General features: G+C 35.3%; 1 protein-coding gene across 1 annotated transcript; it reads left to right on the top strand.

The window, feature by feature from the left end:
• The first annotated feature begins 7 nt into the window (after positions 1–7).
• On the top strand, positions 8–14466 carry LOC144438895 (uncharacterized). Its single transcript, XM_078128118.1, has 9 exons — positions 8–101; positions 3241–3394; positions 4144–4214; positions 5122–5363; positions 6649–6741; positions 7663–7818; positions 8661–8939; positions 9805–9909; positions 11114–14466. Exons 2-9 carry the CDS (start codon positions 3326–3328, stop codon positions 11470–11472), a joined length of 1374 nt encoding a protein of 457 aa, XP_077984244.1. The 5' UTR covers positions 8–101; positions 3241–3325; the 3' UTR covers positions 11473–14466.
• Positions 14467–15522: the final 1056 nt, after the last annotated feature.

Below are 15522 nucleotides of genomic sequence, written 5' to 3'. Positions count from 1 at the left end.
GGATGTAATCACGCATGCGCACGATGTCAGATCGTTGTATTTCTCAAAAGTAAAATACCTAAACGGCGAATCTGAAGTGAACACGTGTAAATGACAATTCGGTGAGTATATTTACATTTGTAGAAAATAAGAAATTGCTTACGACGTCAGAGTGATGTGCGTGAACCATGATTACAACATTGGAGTCTTAAATTGTAGTCCATAGTTTGGGGAGAATAGTTCAAACTGAGGAGTGAATGATGGCTGATTGAGGGTATACATATTACATGTAATAGATCCATGGATAGAGTCAGCTGTGAAATTGTTTGTCAATATTTGCAACGTAGTCTACGCAAACTGATGGCCAAAAGAGTTGTCGTTCTCTCTCTAATCTAGCGATAGGCCGAGTCTCCTGACAGGCGCCAGTCACGAGACACTCCGTTAAGAAAGCCATACCGGAACTTCTACCTAATAAACGCCCGTGATTCAAATTCATGTTTTGCTTTGGTTTTGAAATGTTTGTGGATCCATAAGGGTTCATTCTTTCATTCGGGCCATATTTTCTATATCAAAGTGTCCGGATCGACAAGGGCTGTCACCATGTCATCACTGACATTAGCAAATATTTGACGTGTGACACTCACAGTCGATAGACACTGCGTATGTATAGGGGTGTGCTATTGATAGAGCATGGGTGTATTATCACTAAATACATTCATGGATAGAGTCACTGAGTGACGTGGGTATTTATACGATTCTGAAAACACGTCAAGCGATCATGTGCCATGGAACGGTACTCTAATAAACAGAGACAGTTTTCATAGACTATGTCTTCTGGAGAGATGTTACATCATCTAAAGTTCAGGGCTTGAAATTAACTTTTTTCTTTTGTAGTCGTAGAGGGCTATCATTTTCAGAAATTAGTAGCCAAAGGATGGTGAACGATAGTCCATTATTTCTTTACTAGAGTCCCTATATTGGAAATATGTATGCTATAAAGATACATGATCTTGTCTGTAAATCTTCCAAAATCAGTGGTAGCTTGAGTAGGCTACCAGCTACAAATTATGGTACTACAGGACTACTGTTAATTTTGAGCCCTGCTTTACCATCCATCTTGTGATTTGATACCACAGATAACACTAAACTAGGACTATCTACATGTATGATGTTAACAGTTCCATAGTGATTATTTTGATAAAGTAAAGGGCATGAATCATGGGCATGGCACTTTAAGTTTTAGTACCTTAAAAATCAAAACAAAACTTTCAAATTGTCCAATAGTTCCCTGAATACAGTGGTATACACAAGTAAACAGTTGATGTTATCAAACTTTCTATTGGTCAATCACACTTATATTATAAGCACCTGATATCTGATCACAAACGCTGATTAATTTTAGACTGGTCACTGAAAATGTAGCCTGAAAAACCCAGTTGACGTTTCCACTTATGTAGTAGCAACTGCATATAAGTGGACCAACGACTGTTTCAGGGAACTTAAAATAGTGAGTTTACAAGGCCAGTGTTAACATTTAGATAATGAGCATGTTTGTTTATTATCAGTAGTTATGGTTACACTGTTAGATATCAGAAGTGAAGGATGGAGAATTTTCGACCAAAAAAATTGTTGGCAGTTAAAAGTAAAAAAAAGACAATTTGCTGATTAACTCAAGAAAGAATGATATATGCTTCCAGGATGTGAGCTAAACATTGCTATACTTCAAGTGTAGGAACTATAGCTACAAAAATCCCCAGGTTCATTTGTCTGTGGCACCACCAGGACCAACAATGGCAGCACATTAACTTTGAAAGGTTCTTATCAAAGGTTTATACTAAATGTTGGCATGTGCCATACGAAAACAAAAGACTACCATTAAATCAAATTACTGACCTGACTCAGTACCTTGAATCCAGTAATTTTGCATGATAATATCGTGTGCACTGTATTACTGTGAGCATTTTTTTTGTCTCTTTATATGTTTCTAAATGTAAATTCCAGTCATCAGGAGAGGGTATTATCAGTTTGACATGTTAAATAACACCAGCACTCTGGTTGTTGCATTTCAAAAATCTCCAGGGATGGGAGGGGGAAACTCCCCTTCTGTACTCACCCTCCACTCTACTCCATTGTACTGAGAGTCATTCTTTACCTGGTATTATTATCTCCTTGACATGTTAAAATAATACCAAAAAGCCCCTCTTTTAGTTCTCTAGGGGAAACCCCCTCATGTACCCAATATGCTGTCTAATTGCTTAATTTAGACAAAAAAAGTACAAAACTTGAAGTGGACTATAATTTCATCAAAAAAAAACATTTTTTTTATTACCTTTATTTTCATTCTTACATTACAATGAAATTCACATGACCAGCATGAAAGGAATAGACACAACTGTGATTTTCAAATACAATGAAATTCACACGACCAGCATGAAAGGAATAGACACACGTTTGATTTTCAAGATAAACTCAATTGATAAAACCCCTGTATATAAACAATTACACTCTTTGGAAAGTTCAATTCAAACAATCAATGCCAAGTGTGGTATCTGACAACAGGAGGTAAAATACAAGATGCCAATATTTAGACAGACTGTCACTAAACACACTATTTTTATACAATCTTGCAATACAATGAATTGAACCTTAGACTGAGATTGAACGCAAGATATCTCTTTTATGACCTCCTGTTATGTTGTTATGTGTTGTTATTCATCAGATTCTGTATCGCAGAGATTGACGCAAATTGCAGATAAACGAATCTAATGTTGATAGCAATTAAATTATTGACCACTATTATCATTCTGAGGTCCACATGGACCACTTAGTAAAAAGGTAAATTTTGAAGTCTGAGGGTACAATTTGTAGACTGGGTATAGTCACTGTATTAAAATGTAAAATGCTTGATGAGTTTTGAACATAAAGTACAAACTTATTATTAGAGTGTCTGCTAATAAGAGACAAATGTTTTGTTGGGGGTCAAAACATTACAAATCTGTTCCCAATGAATCCTTGTAAGTCATCATATTATCTTAGAAGGGACACACAATAAATTTTGGTGTAACATAGGAATTGTGTATCAGTACTTTGTCAAATGGACTTAGAGGGCGCACTACACTGACATAGCAAAGTAATTTGCATATGTCTGTTTGTCATGTGAATTCTCAGAAATTGATTTTATTTCATAGCAATCATAAGTGGTGACTGCTGGCACACCATATTGTTATTAGTCTATCATCATTGCTATTTCTGTGTTTGCAGGTGAAAATTGTCCTGATCTCAGTCGTTGAGATGTTCTACACATAACTGAGGAATAAGGGCTCCTGTCCCAGAAATCTCAGTTGCCATGGTACTAGTAAACTTGTATATGATCCAAGCGTATTTGTATTGGACATTGGTTATTACCAGTGTACAGGTGAGTCATTCTGTGTATCATTCAGTTCATGTAGTTTCACTGTATGGCATCTATACATTTTAAGTTGTGGAATTATGTATGATGGTTGAATGGCAGTTTGTGGCGAAGTTGAAACCTGCAGGCTGCAGGCGAAGCTCAAGCCTCGTCCCTCCCATTCGTGTATGAATAGCTTAAATCCTTGGGCAAGACTTGAACCATGATTGTGCCCCAGTCAACCCAGCTGTATAATTTGGGGACCTGGTAGGACAGAGATTGATATGTGAATGCTTTAATCCTATGTGCTTACAGAGGCTGGAATGGACTGTATGCTCCCCAGGGAATTGAGGAAATATTATAGAGAGCCGCTGTACTATTATAGGTCCATGTTTGGTGTACATAATAAGTATAAAATTGTGCACAGTGTGGAAAAGTGTTATGGAAAAATAATTTGTTATCATAAACCATGCACATGCAATTGACAGTGAAACGTGCACAAAATGTAAAGATAGTGAGGAAAAAATCAAAGTGAGATTACCGAGTGAACAGAATTATATTGTAAGCAATATTGGGTATGTGATAATTGTGATCTTGTCAGCAATGTAACCTGTAGAGGAGCATTTTCGTTTATTGTGCAGTGTTATTATATTTAATAAGAACAATTTACATCATTGAATGCGAAATATACTACTGCTTATAAGAAATATCAAATGCTGACAGTACTCAAGTGGCCATTGAATCTCGTTGATTTTTTTTCTCCAATTTAAATGAAGCCCTGCTCATCTGAATCATCGGTTCTTAGGAAGAGATCAACTGAACATTGCTACCCAGCATGCAGTGCAGGGTAAGTCAAAGGTCAGACAGGAAGTGGACAACATGATAATGTGATGTCAACATTCACCAATCACTTTCTTTTGAGAATCTAGAGCATTTATGATTTAGTCAATTTTTACATGTCATGTCAACTCTTACTGAGTAAATGTACAATAACACATTCTAATATTTGATTCAAATCTTGAATTTAAAGTTGCAAAAAAATTGTTCATTGTGGATCAAATTCTGGAGAGCTATGAAAGTGTTTATCAGACACCTGCCCTTTACTGATTTGGTTCAAGAGCTGTCAACACCAGAAACACTTTCCCTAAGTGTAAACCCTTAACATTCACATTCAGTGGTCATTTATATGTGGTGTTGTCGTCATGTTGTCCACAAAATTTATAACATCATAAAAAGATTGAACTGTTCTGTTCATATACATTTTGTACTTTAGACTTTTATCTGCACACTGAAATGAAATCCTATCTTTTCCGTGAGTCATGTAAATTTGATACAATCAGAATAATGAAAATAAGTTCCTTTTCATATTTTTTTTTTACAAGATTTAGTCAGATGTAAAGGTCATTGCAACCATTTTATGCTCTAAGTATTGATAACAGTAAAATAATGCCAAGAGTTTCATAGAAGGAAAAACAATTTGAATAAAAATGTAATTGAGTAAAAATAGTCTGTTGTGGTGTGAAACTAGTCAAATATGTAGGCTATTTCGTTATCCATTTTGTACTCATATAAAAGCAAAATAGAAGAATGATACATATGCATGTAACCATAAATATATTATAAACATAATGAAATATTAGAAGATTGACGTTTTTGTCATCATACATGTATGTATTCAATTTGTTATTTAGGTGAGAGATTGTGGTTGCTATTTGGGGTAACAAAGAGTTGTGTTTTTTTTCCCTCCTCCCCAGTGAATACTGTGAGACATCATCGGTTTGCGAGAAATGTAGTTGTTGCTGTCAGGACCAAATAGATCTGCAAAATTTTGTTCCAGAATGTACTCGTACAAGTAAACCTTATGACTGGTGTAAAGTTGGGACATGTCCGTCATCAAATTGTGTACATGTCCCAACTTCTACTACACAAGAAACAACATCACTCAGTACACCAAGTTCTACCGTTAAACAGAACATCACTAGTGTCGTACCAACTGGTAAGTAAACTCAAAACTGGGTAATTTCATGTACCTGCAATATTTTGTTCTTCGTTCTGCCAAGAGAAAAATAAGTGACCTAAGGGGCCTGGTCATTATGAGTTGATCGACGAGTTGTGACAAAACCCCTTAGGTCATGTTTATTTTGTGGGTGAATGCAGAAAAATATCGGTGAATAATGTAATTATATTCCCTCAAGCATTATTTATGAAAAATCAAAAAAAAAAAAAAATGGTGATTTAGTATATATTGACTCATATTTTGAGAACTACAGAGCCATTGACATAAACACAAGTTGTCGTTATGTGCTTAAAAATAAAAGCTAGGATATATAATTATACTCCCTATTTTCTGTTCAAAGACTACATGTGTAAACTTGTCTTATGCATGGTATAATCATGTCTAATCTTTACCCTGATAATTCAGTATTCTTCTATTTTTAGTATGTTTGTCTTCGTTCAGCCAAGGAAAATATGAGTCAGCTAAGGTGGCCCTTGTCACTACGAGTACACAAGACTAGCAGTGACAACCTTTAGGTTACGAGTATTTTCTGGCTGAATGAAGACAAATATTGGAGAACAACATAATCATACCATCACCTGTAACATGAAAAGAATTGGGGAAAGTAATGGCAATTTTGAGCCTTTTGACTGACATTTCAAACACAGCAGAACCAGTGACATAGACACATGTTGTCATAACATAGACACACGTTGTCTTGACATAGTATATATTCCATATTTTTTGTTAAACCTGGCGCGTGCCTGAAGTTCACTTTATACATCACACCTGTCAATGAAATTTATCAACGAAGCATAATATGTTTAATATTACTTACATTAAAAATGAACAAAAATTTTTTTTTTTTAATTTGGAAAAGGTGTAGATGCAATTTTTACTGCACTCCTAACTTCCAAACACATATTGGGTACATGTATAAGTACAAAGTGAGGAGGGTAGTGAAAATATACATTTGTCATTCAATTTCAATTCTGATTTTTTCAATCTTTCCTAGCGCACATATTTGTTTCGACTGTAAGATACGTCGTGTTGTTCAGTCCTATCAGGCTTCTTGGTGGCTGACAGTGTGGCACGAAATGTCTATCTTACAGAGTGATATTTAGTGATAGGCAAGGAAAACTAAGGGATGATCGCACGATGTCACTCAAGCTCAAAACGAATAAAGTTTGTTAAAGTAGAATTGTGTGATCATTGCTAAGCATATGATCAGTCTGAAAATCATCTTGGTGGTCCTAACTACAGTGTACTTTCTATGTATTTATAGTCGAGGCAAGTACAACCCATGGTCCGACAACTAATGCCACTACTAATGTTACTCAGCAGCCAAATCCAAGTGTCATCCCACATCCTAATAAAGGTGAGTTTATTTAAGGAATAAACCACCCTCTGGGGATGGTATACCACTCGATTTTGACCATTGAACAAAATATATGCACAACCGATACCGAGTGCATATATTGAGTTCACTGGTCAAAACCGAGTGTATCATACCCTTCCCCTGGGAGTGGTTTATCACTATTATATTTCACCAGTATATTGAAAAAATCAGCAACAAGATGAGAACTAACGTACTAACTAATCACTGTGAACTACAATGGTTCATAGACAGAGAACAGTGAACATCAAAATTTGGACGTGTGCCAACTGGTCATTATCGCTCATTTTAGACACGCTAGTTTGATGTCTAGACCAATCAGATCTCTCAATTTGCACCATCAATATACTGGTATAATATAATGCATATTAGAGCATGGGGAACTGGAGGTATATTTGCAAAGAGTTACATAATATGTTTTTTGACCACTTTATATTCAAAAAAGATAACACATGTACTCTTAATGTTGAGTATAATTTATTCCCTGCAATAACTATGTTCAGACTACAAACATGAGTTTCACTCTATGGTATTATAAACAGTAAAACTGATAAGTTGGATTTTGGGTCCCATTCGTATTATATTGAAAATCACATAACCACATAAATTGAAACATGCTCAAAAAGCATAAAGGTGTTATGAAAAAGTCAAAACTGAATCACTGAGTGAATGGATCTCGACGAGCGCCCCACACAAGAGATATTAGGTATATGGTAAAGAGTAATTAACAACTAATGTGTCCAATTTCTCATGCTATTAAGTCATGCTGAAAGGGTCAGTTATGTTTACAAAGCAGTAGAGATATCATAATTCTAATATTTTTTAAAAGAAATTGTGTTTATGAACTGATGTGACGTTGAAACTATACTTTTTCCTGTGTTTACAATTTTCTCTGTATTACAGATCAAATGACGAAAGGCACTAAAGTTGGTATCGTATGTGGGGGGATTGTTGTTGCTGCAATAGCAGTTATATGTTTGGTTATGTTTATTAAACGTTGGCGAAGAAAGTGTGGGAAATCATGCAGCGCTGGCAGTTTTAATCCTAGTTCAAATGTTGGTGAGTATAACAAACTAATACATGTGTCTTCATAAACAAGCAAACTGCAGCCCTGAGTCATATCGGTGATTATTGTTTTTTTGTAATAGACCACTTTTGAGATTATCATGTCATACAACTGCTGACATCAGATTGTGGACAAACGAAACCTGTTACAAACAGGGAAAGTAAACAACTGAATTGGATTAATAACACTTGGCACAGCATGTTGGAAGTACCAGAACTTGCATTACATTTCATCATTTGATAAGAACAGTTTTATAGCCACTTTACATAATAGTTCACAAACAAATTTCCAGTTCCCCTGGCATTTCATGTACACATACAGAGGCCATAAAACTGTTCTTATCAAACCATAGTGTGTAGTACAAGTCTCTGTTGTTCCAACATGCTGAGCCAAGTATTATTAATCCAATTCATTTGTTTACTTTCCTTGTTTGTAACACGTTCTGTTCGTCCACAGTCTGATGTCTGCAGTTGTACAATGTGTTCGATTGAACAAAGTGAACAATGGCTGACGAATCCTTCTATAGTATGAGCTAAATCCTCACACCACTGAGAGTGTAGGAAATCTATGATAGAAACTCTCTCTTTCAACTACTTTTACACCTTCTCAATCCATAACTGTACAATTCTTTCAGCTGACATGATTTGTAACAGCCGATTTATTTTCTCCACTCTGTGATTCTATTTTCTGACTCGATATCCTGGTACACGTCCTTCCCAAGATGTCAACCTTTTTTTTTTGATGTTCTGCTAAACACAAATAGCCTACTCGCTCCCTGTTTCTCCAATATTGACATATTTCTTTACATCATTATTTCAATTTCATCAATTTGCAGAATTACACAGCGAAGAGAATGTTATACAATATGAAGAAAATACAAATCATGGCTGCAATGATAATATGAGTCATGCAGACAATCAAACTAGGGAAAGTGTGCCAACAAATGAAGATTTAGAGACTCAGAGTACAGCCGGCGACAGCCAATCTAGTGATGAAACTAGAGCTACATTTACATGTAATCCTTCTGTGGATGACAGTGGTGATGGCGATGGTGATAATTATGATAGCACCACTGATAGTGATACCAGACCTTTAATCAAAGAGGTGAAAAAAGGTGAGATAAGGAGTTAGAAATACCTTTTTCGTAGTAATTTGTTAGGAAAACTGTAGATGAATAGATGTGACATGATAATGTAGTAGTAACTATGGACTGTAAGGCCTTCTAGCTAAAATGATGTAGGCTTGGTGTTTCATTCATGGGACATTATGTTTTTGACACAAAGATAGACACATTTCAACTCTAGACTAACAATAACAGAGATGCAATAAACACAGCAGGATCCTTTGCCCAATCACATTGAACATTGATAAGCATTGCTATTCTTTCACAGTGTAGTAGAAACAGGCTTCTAATGAAAACATTACACATGGACATGATGATTTTAATGACTGCAATTTTCTAACTGATAATCAACATTTCAACTTGACTACTTCTACATCCCACTGTGCATGGCACCTATGTAATCGTTTCTTTTGCATTAGAAGTTGTCTGAGGGTGTGTATTGAATGTCATGTCACATGAGTGAAACACCAAGCCTATATCATTTTAGCTGTAAATGTCATGTCACATGAGTGAAACACCAAGCCTACATCATTTTAGCTGTAAATGTCATGTCACATGTGTGAACCACTAAGCCTACATCATTTTAGCTGTAAGTTTCTATCACATCATACAGATAACTGTTTGCATTGTAATCATTTCTTATGTAGTTGTAACAGTTCTGAGAGAGATATTTTGAAACATGCAATGCTGACCAACTGTTTCTTCGTCAGCTATGTAGGTAGATTTTGACACACACACACACACACATCCAAAATAGCGTAGAAAACATGTTTATGCAATAATAAATACAATATGGAACAAATAGTATGAGCTGTAATGGTAACAGTATAGTTCATATTTTGTGTTTTGATTACAGGAAAGCCATCCAAAAAACAGAAACACAAGCAATTGACCACCATAGCAGATGCTGGTGTAGAAGTACAAGGAGCTCAGGGTGGGAGGAGTGACATATCTCAGTCAGGTAAGAAAATGTACAATGAATAGCAAGTTGCATAACTGTTAGAAGTATTGTTGGGTGATTCAGAAATACTGACTGACTTTAATGGCTAAAATAATTGACAATAACAAATTCCAGTATTGCTGGAGACTAAATTGTCTTTTTTCACAAAGTATAGCATGTGGATTACATACAACACTGGTAATCCAGCCTTCGGTTTACTAAGATAGACGCAAACTAAATATATTGTTATTCAATGTGGTAGATTACACAAGTGGGGGATAGCAGTTCCTCTGTTGTGTGATTCTAATCACCCTGTGATCAAGATAGTGTAAACATTGGAAGTCCCAAAACAGCACTGCAAGTTCATGGAACTCTAAATAAACTAGTTTTCAGAGACGCCTCCCTACTGAGACTATAATTAAACCAATGTCCATTCAGTAGCTTATCACTGTTAAATCAACATGTTGCGACAATAGTTTTAGTCTGTGTCTATCTTAGAAAACCGAAGGTTAAATTACAAGAGTGATATAATATAAAACCAAGATGAGTAAAATCAAAGGAATGAATGCATTGTATCTATGAATAGAAGAAATGTATTTTCAAGGGTTTATATTTTAGTGGAAAACCACATCTTAAAAAAAATGGTGAAAATAAATTCCAAAATGAAAATTTAGTATTTCATAGTATATGTTGTTGGTGAAATCTTGTTCAGAGAGACAGACATACAGAAAGAACAACTAACAGATAGAATGACAGATATACAGAACAAAAAAACAATGAGACATTACAAAGACAGGGTGACAAACAAAATGACAATGACAGACAGACAGACAGACAGACAGACAGACAGACAGACAGACAGACAGACAGAAAAACTGGCCCATACAGACAGAATGACATTAACAAACAAACAAACAAACAAACAAAATGACATTGACAGATAAGTAGAATAACAGACAGACAGACACAAGAAAAACAGACAGACTGACATTAACAAACAGATTGACAGATAAGTAGAATAACAGACAGACAGACAAACACAAGAAAAACAGACAAACACAGACAGACAGACAGACAGACAGACAGAGACAGACAGACAGACAGACAGTCAAAACAGACAGGAAAACAGACAGAAAAAACAGACAGACAGATAAGATATATTGAAACAGGCTGAGTGAAAGGAATAGATCTCATGACTAACAAATTGTATGTATTTATTTGTCAGGTTCCAAGAAAGAATGTACCTTTACTATCCAACAAATGATGGATGTATTAGAGCTTATAGACAATATGTCACATCTACTTGATGTTCCTGTAAGTGGAAGAAAAGGGGCAAGTTATCTTGGGTATAAATTTGCCAACTTGACTGATAGGTGGTTGAATTATCTTGCACACCATTGTAGTGCTGAAAGGCCTCTTACCAAGATGGTTTTGGAGGCAATATTGAAAAAAAATACAAAGTTAAAATGTGTGGAAATAGTTCAGTACTTGCAGGAAGAGCTGAGAATGAATGACGTTGTTCTTGAAATACAAAAGTACCATGGAGATTGTGAAGCATGCAAGGACTACTATGATAGAATATAGCAGATCATATCTACACACAGTGAAGAAGGTGGTATGGTTCAACTGACTGCTTCCAGCATCCTTTAACAGTAAACCTGATTGGCTACCATCAATGACCAAATGCCCAATTGGATGCTCCTTTCTGAAAAGCAATATGGACATATGGGTGTACTATTTGGGGAAGCACTTTTCGACAACTTTGAGGTGAACATATGGGTGTCGGAAGCAGCCATGTTGGGAAAAAAACTCAACAATGCGGGTTGAGGATAGTATAAAATTAATTTTGTGATTGGTCAGTTTATTGCTAGATAATGGCAGCTTGTAATTGGTTGAGGGTGTGCGAACGAACAAACACATTTTTTGAACAGTTTGACGTCAAAGGGAGAGATGAACAACAAGAGTGAAATCAAGACCCCCCTTGATTATTCAAGGTGTGCCCTCCTTGCCAAAACACACCTGTCGCCAGATGATATGTGTGAAAACTATATGAGAGGAGAGGATTATCACAAATCATGATGATAAATGCTAAAGGAACACCCACAATGCTGTCCGATATTAAACTGAGTAAACCAAATATTTCAAAGATATGCAGCATGACAAGAAAAGTTTGGGGTTTTTTTTGGTATAAATCATGTCCATAAAATCATGGCATTTTCCATTTTCATATAGTTAAACTGGCGCTATCTTTCATCAGGTAACCAAATATATATTCACTAAAAATTGGTCAGTTTCTTATTTAAAAAAAGACATTGTATCTGTTAATTAGTGGTCAATATTATCTGTAGGTAGTGTAGTGACAAGTTTAAATCTTACCCAAAAGCTTGGTTTTGAATGTCACCATGTTAACATTGCAATAATTTGTTAACCAGCATCATTGTTCGATCAGACAACCACAATTTATTCACTGAAAAGTGTTACAATACCAATAATCAGACATTGTACATGTTTAATCAGAGGTTGATATTATCCATTCGTATTGCAATAATAGGTTTAAATCATGATCGCCGTTGAGGGCGCTGAGTTTTGGGTGTGGATGCAAAAATCAATTTTGATTTGATTTATCATGTATACGGATAGAAAAGATGTGTTCACCCCACAGGTGATTCAATACTGTTCATGATGTGCGATATTATGAGTAAGTTATTGAATCAAACAAAACATTTTCAGAAAATATATTAAAGTTGCAGCTGGTGCAGCTTTCATTAAACCATATGCATTTATAGTTGTAGATTGCAAATGTATACCAACTAACTATTTTGAATGGGCAATTGAGCTCTCCAAGTTTTGCATGACAATTTATACCTAAACTTACAACCGGGACATTTTTTTTAGATATATGAAAAATTATAAATAAAAAATTTATTGATAAAAAAAATACTAAAAATTTGTAAATTACTTTAAAAAAAGATAGTGTGGCTGTTAATTAGTTGCCAATATTATAGGTAGTGTAGTGGCAATTTTAAATTTTGAGCAAAAGCACAGTTTTGAATCTGTCGCCATGTTAAACTGAATTGGTTGTAACTGGAGAATCATTTTTTTCAATCAGACATCCACAATATTTTCACTGAAAATTATTAAAATATCATTAATTAGACATTGTACATGTTAAACAGGGGTTGATATTATCCATAAGCAGTACAGAAACAGTTTGAAATCTTGATTGCCGTTGAGGGCGCTGTTTTTGAGTGCGGACCCAAAAATCAATTTGACTTGATTTATTGTGTAAACAGCTACAAAAAATATGGTTACCCCAGGCGATGTAATAGTGTTTACAATGACGTTTTAATTGCAGTTTGCGAGGTTGTAAGATAATGTATCTAAGTGCTTCATGAAATTGGAATGTTTTTCTCATTTTGTATATTCAAACTTCCTTCATTACTTTGGTTTGTAAATATAGCAAATATCAGTTCAACTGAAGTCAGTAGGAGACACAAGCACTAAACTCAAAATTTATGTATAAAAAGCGAAAAAAAACACACCAAAAAACCTCTACAGTGTAGAATATACCGATATATGTGTGCCATTTTATGGCTATTTTTTTGAAGGTTGCTTGTAACAAGTAAATATTAAACTCTCTCGTAGGATTTCCCTTGTTTTGTCTTGCCAAAATCTATGTATTCTTTTTGAAATGGTGCTAATAACTGCATGAATATCAAATACCATCACAACATAAAAGTGTTCTCATTAGATTAGTCTTGACTAACACTGTCATATTGCATGTCGTCATTAACCACAGCATTGTCCAAAATGCACTGCCAAGAGGTACATATTTCGTTGCTTCAGCTGAAATGTGTGGTTCTGGCATGCGAGAATGATGTTCTAGGACTGGTGCATATGTGTATTGTGTAATATATATCACATTCTATGTACCACCATTTATTTTTTCATAGAAAGCAACTATTTAAGTTGATGTCCAAGTCTGCCACAAAAATCACATTGAATTACAATTTTGCTTCCCGAATTTCAGTATAGATGTATATTAATCAGGAGAAGATGAATCTGTCATTTAAAGCATTATCAAACATATGTTACTCATTACAAGGTATTTCACTTGTCCCAAGCCTGTCTGAGGTATATTACAATAAATGATAAATACCTCGACTTCAAACTGGAGTCATATGTTTTTTGGCACTAGATTTATATTAGCTGAACATTCGCAAAAGCTTTTCCACGGACATAAGTCCTGCTTACACTCTTTACAAGTTGTTGTATTTCTATATAGAGCTGTTGTTACAGGTGTCATGACAACAACAATAGTTGTACTGACTGCAGCAAGCTGATTGGATTACAACTGGTGTCTACTTACCCCTTGCCCTGTCTTCCAAATTTAAAGTGTGTTTGACATGTCATAAATTGCTACTCCTCCAAATGTTTCATGTGCCAAACTAAATATGAATACAGTATATCTTTTTTGTTTCAAAATCAACCTACATTTGTATAACACAGTATTCATGAGTTCAGTCTAGTACCTGATTTGTGGTTTTACACATAAAGAATTTACTTTTTTTTTAATGAATCAGATAAATTTGAAAGTTTGAAATCTTGGTTTCTGCTTTGTCAGTTATTTCTCTCTCTTAAGCATTCTGAACTAAGGGACGATCTTATGTCACACAAGCTCAGTAAATGAACTTCATTTGTGTAGGGAAGGGGAGGGTGTCTGGCGTGTTTACCATCATATGTTTTTACATTGCATCGATTGTAGTGGTGTGACTGCTACAATATCCATCATGGTTTACATCATATAAATACATTGATGTCACAATTGTGAATGTTAGTTTAGGGGGAGGGGGAGTGGAAGGGGTTTGTCCTAAATGAACGAAGTTCGTTTATTGAGCTTGTGTGATCATCCCCAAGGCTCATTAGTGCTTTATCATGGTGAAGTGTATGTGTCTGTGTGAACTACTTAAAAACCCAGAGTTCAGTGAGAGTGAGAAAACTATTTGTATGGCAGAGCTATAGAAAAAGTTGGTCTAGAACAAAGGAATAATCCTACAGTCCTTATTCTTCTAGTCTAGTTCCTATACACTATCATTACCATTTACACCTCCACTCACAGTATAGTCAAAGTCATAACTCTAGAAGTCCTAAGATGCATGAGATGCAATTAAAAATCCATCCACAGCCACCCATTCAGTCTTTGTTAATCAATCACAAAATCCTAACCAATAACTCAATCCCTCATAAAGTTAGTATTTATTGGGGCAGTTATGTAATGCCCAAATATGGTATATTTGTCAACTCAGGATGCTACTTATACACTGTTTACATCACAATAGCAGGTGGGTTCACTGATTGGATGAACAACTTTTTGTGCTGATTGATGGACTTTGACCAGACTGTGGTTAAGTTAGAGACCAAGTTGGCATCCAGACTATTATTCTTCCACTAACAGATAAAAAGGCAAGGGTTTCAATCTCAGGTTCTTACATTCATGTATTTTGTCAGTGGATCTAGACTAACAATAACCAACACAACACACACAGTAGGATCCTTGACCCGATCACACTACAAAGTGATAAAGCATTGCTATTCTTTTATAGTGCAGTACAGATAGGCTTCTGCCTAAAAATC

Source organism: Glandiceps talaboti, chromosome 8 (genome assembly GCF_964340395.1).
Source record: "Glandiceps talaboti chromosome 8, keGlaTala1.1, whole genome shotgun sequence".
NCBI lineage: Eukaryota > Metazoa > Hemichordata > Enteropneusta > Spengelidae > Glandiceps > Glandiceps talaboti.
This window is presented reverse-complemented; position numbering and strand designations above follow the sequence as displayed.